Source organism: Pteropus vampyrus, unplaced genomic scaffold (genome assembly GCF_000151845.1).
Source record: "Pteropus vampyrus isolate Shadow unplaced genomic scaffold, Pvam_2.0 Scaffold319, whole genome shotgun sequence".
Lineage (NCBI taxonomy): Eukaryota > Metazoa > Chordata > Mammalia > Chiroptera > Pteropodidae > Pteropus > Pteropus vampyrus.
The window spans coordinates 781,035-782,413 of NW_011889100.1; the positions used below are offsets into that span (position 1 = coordinate 781,035).

The following is a 1,379-nucleotide window of genomic DNA, read 5'->3' on the forward strand; positions in this document are numbered from 1 at the left end:
AATCCCTTTTGGTCCATGTCACTTATAATTTACTGCCTGAGTTTACTGATCACTTTCTCCTGTGTCTGTTTTCTCCGACTCGTCTGTAAATACCCCTCATCTCTAACTTTTCCGTGGGTCCTTTTGTGCTCTGGTTGGGGCCTCACTCAGTAAACCAGGGCACTTTACAGATCAGGAACTCCCAGGTCTCAACACCAGGTCTGGCAGCCACGCATTCCTTCCCCCATCCTGCGCCTGCAACCAGGAGACTTCAAGGAACTGGGTCTCTCAGGAAGAGGCTGGTGATGCCCGCAGGTGACCGGTATATAAAGACTTGTTTGTACTCACCGCCTCGCCTGCCCGGGTCTGGATCTTCTCTAATTTTCCTTCTCGTCTCAGCTAGAAAAGAAAGTTAAAGATAGAAGGAAGAAAAAGAGCCCATAGTAAATAACAAACGCTTTCGACGCTGGACGTAGGCTGGGCTTTTGGATTCCTGTTCTACTCTCTACTTCGCTTTCACATTAAATATCAAAGGGAAGGAATTCGCTAGAAGATGATTTAAGGTTTTATTCCTCCAAGTCCCTCTGCTTTCCTCTGAGCTCACCAATTTCTCCTCTTCAAACAACTTCTTGTTTTCTGGGGATGGGTATACAGCCAGTCCTTGAGGGAGTAGTCGATTGCGACCCACAGATTTCTTCACCGAGACCAAGTCTCCCCGGACTCCAAGTTCTGCCAAGGGGAAAGAGACACTGGATCAGAAGTGTCTAGGAGTCCCTAAAGAAAGACATGATTAAAGAAAGAAGCCCTTCTTTTCCGCTCACAGCTCTTGTTCTTCCAGAAGAGATATTAACATTCACTAGAAACATCTAGGAGACTTCTAATTCGTTTCTTTAAGGGCTTGGGTTAGAAACGTGATATTCCTTGAACAAAGCAGGCACTGCCGCCCTCTCCCGCATTCCTGTTCTCATTGCCCATGCAGGGGGCCAGTGTCACATTCACCGTGCTTTTTACGGCCTCTTTTCCAATACGGAGCCGCTGCTTCCCACGAACTCGGAAAGGGCCGCAGACAGCGGAGGGGCAGGGGCGGTAAAAAGCTGATGCCGAACGGAACCTGCCGGAGAGAGAGGAAGGGCCCTACCGTCCACCGACTGCGTGAGGATCAGCTCCAGGTTTTCTTTGGGCCGGTGTTTCGTGTCCTCCACCAGCCTGTAGACGCGGTGTCGCCGGTGCAGGCGCGGCTTGCGGCCCTCCCCGGCCAGCGGCACCTTCCACCAGCGCTCCACGACGACGGTGCCCTGGGGGCCGGGGCGCGAGCGTCAGCGAGTCCCCCCGCCACCCCGGGCCCCCCGCGTCCCCACGCGCCCCCGGACTCGGGAGCGGGCGTAAACGGCGCCCCGGAG

General features: G+C 53.8%; 1 protein-coding gene across 1 annotated transcript in view; it reads right to left on the reverse strand.

Annotated features, from left to right (window-relative positions):
* The window catches only part of MRPL9 (mitochondrial ribosomal protein L9), a 2,989-nt gene extending 2,142 nt beyond the window's left edge, over positions 1-847 (reverse strand). Inside the window, exons 1-3 of the mRNA XM_023521827.1 lie at positions 801-847; positions 584-728; positions 328-378 (exon numbers count right to left, since the gene is read on the reverse strand). Of these exons, the coding sequence (XP_023377595.1) occupies positions 328-378; positions 584-728; positions 801-832 (228 nt within the window). The 5' untranslated portion in view covers positions 833-847. The remainder of the gene's footprint in view (positions 1-327; positions 379-583; positions 729-800) is intronic.
* Positions 848-1,379: the final 532 nt, after the last annotated feature.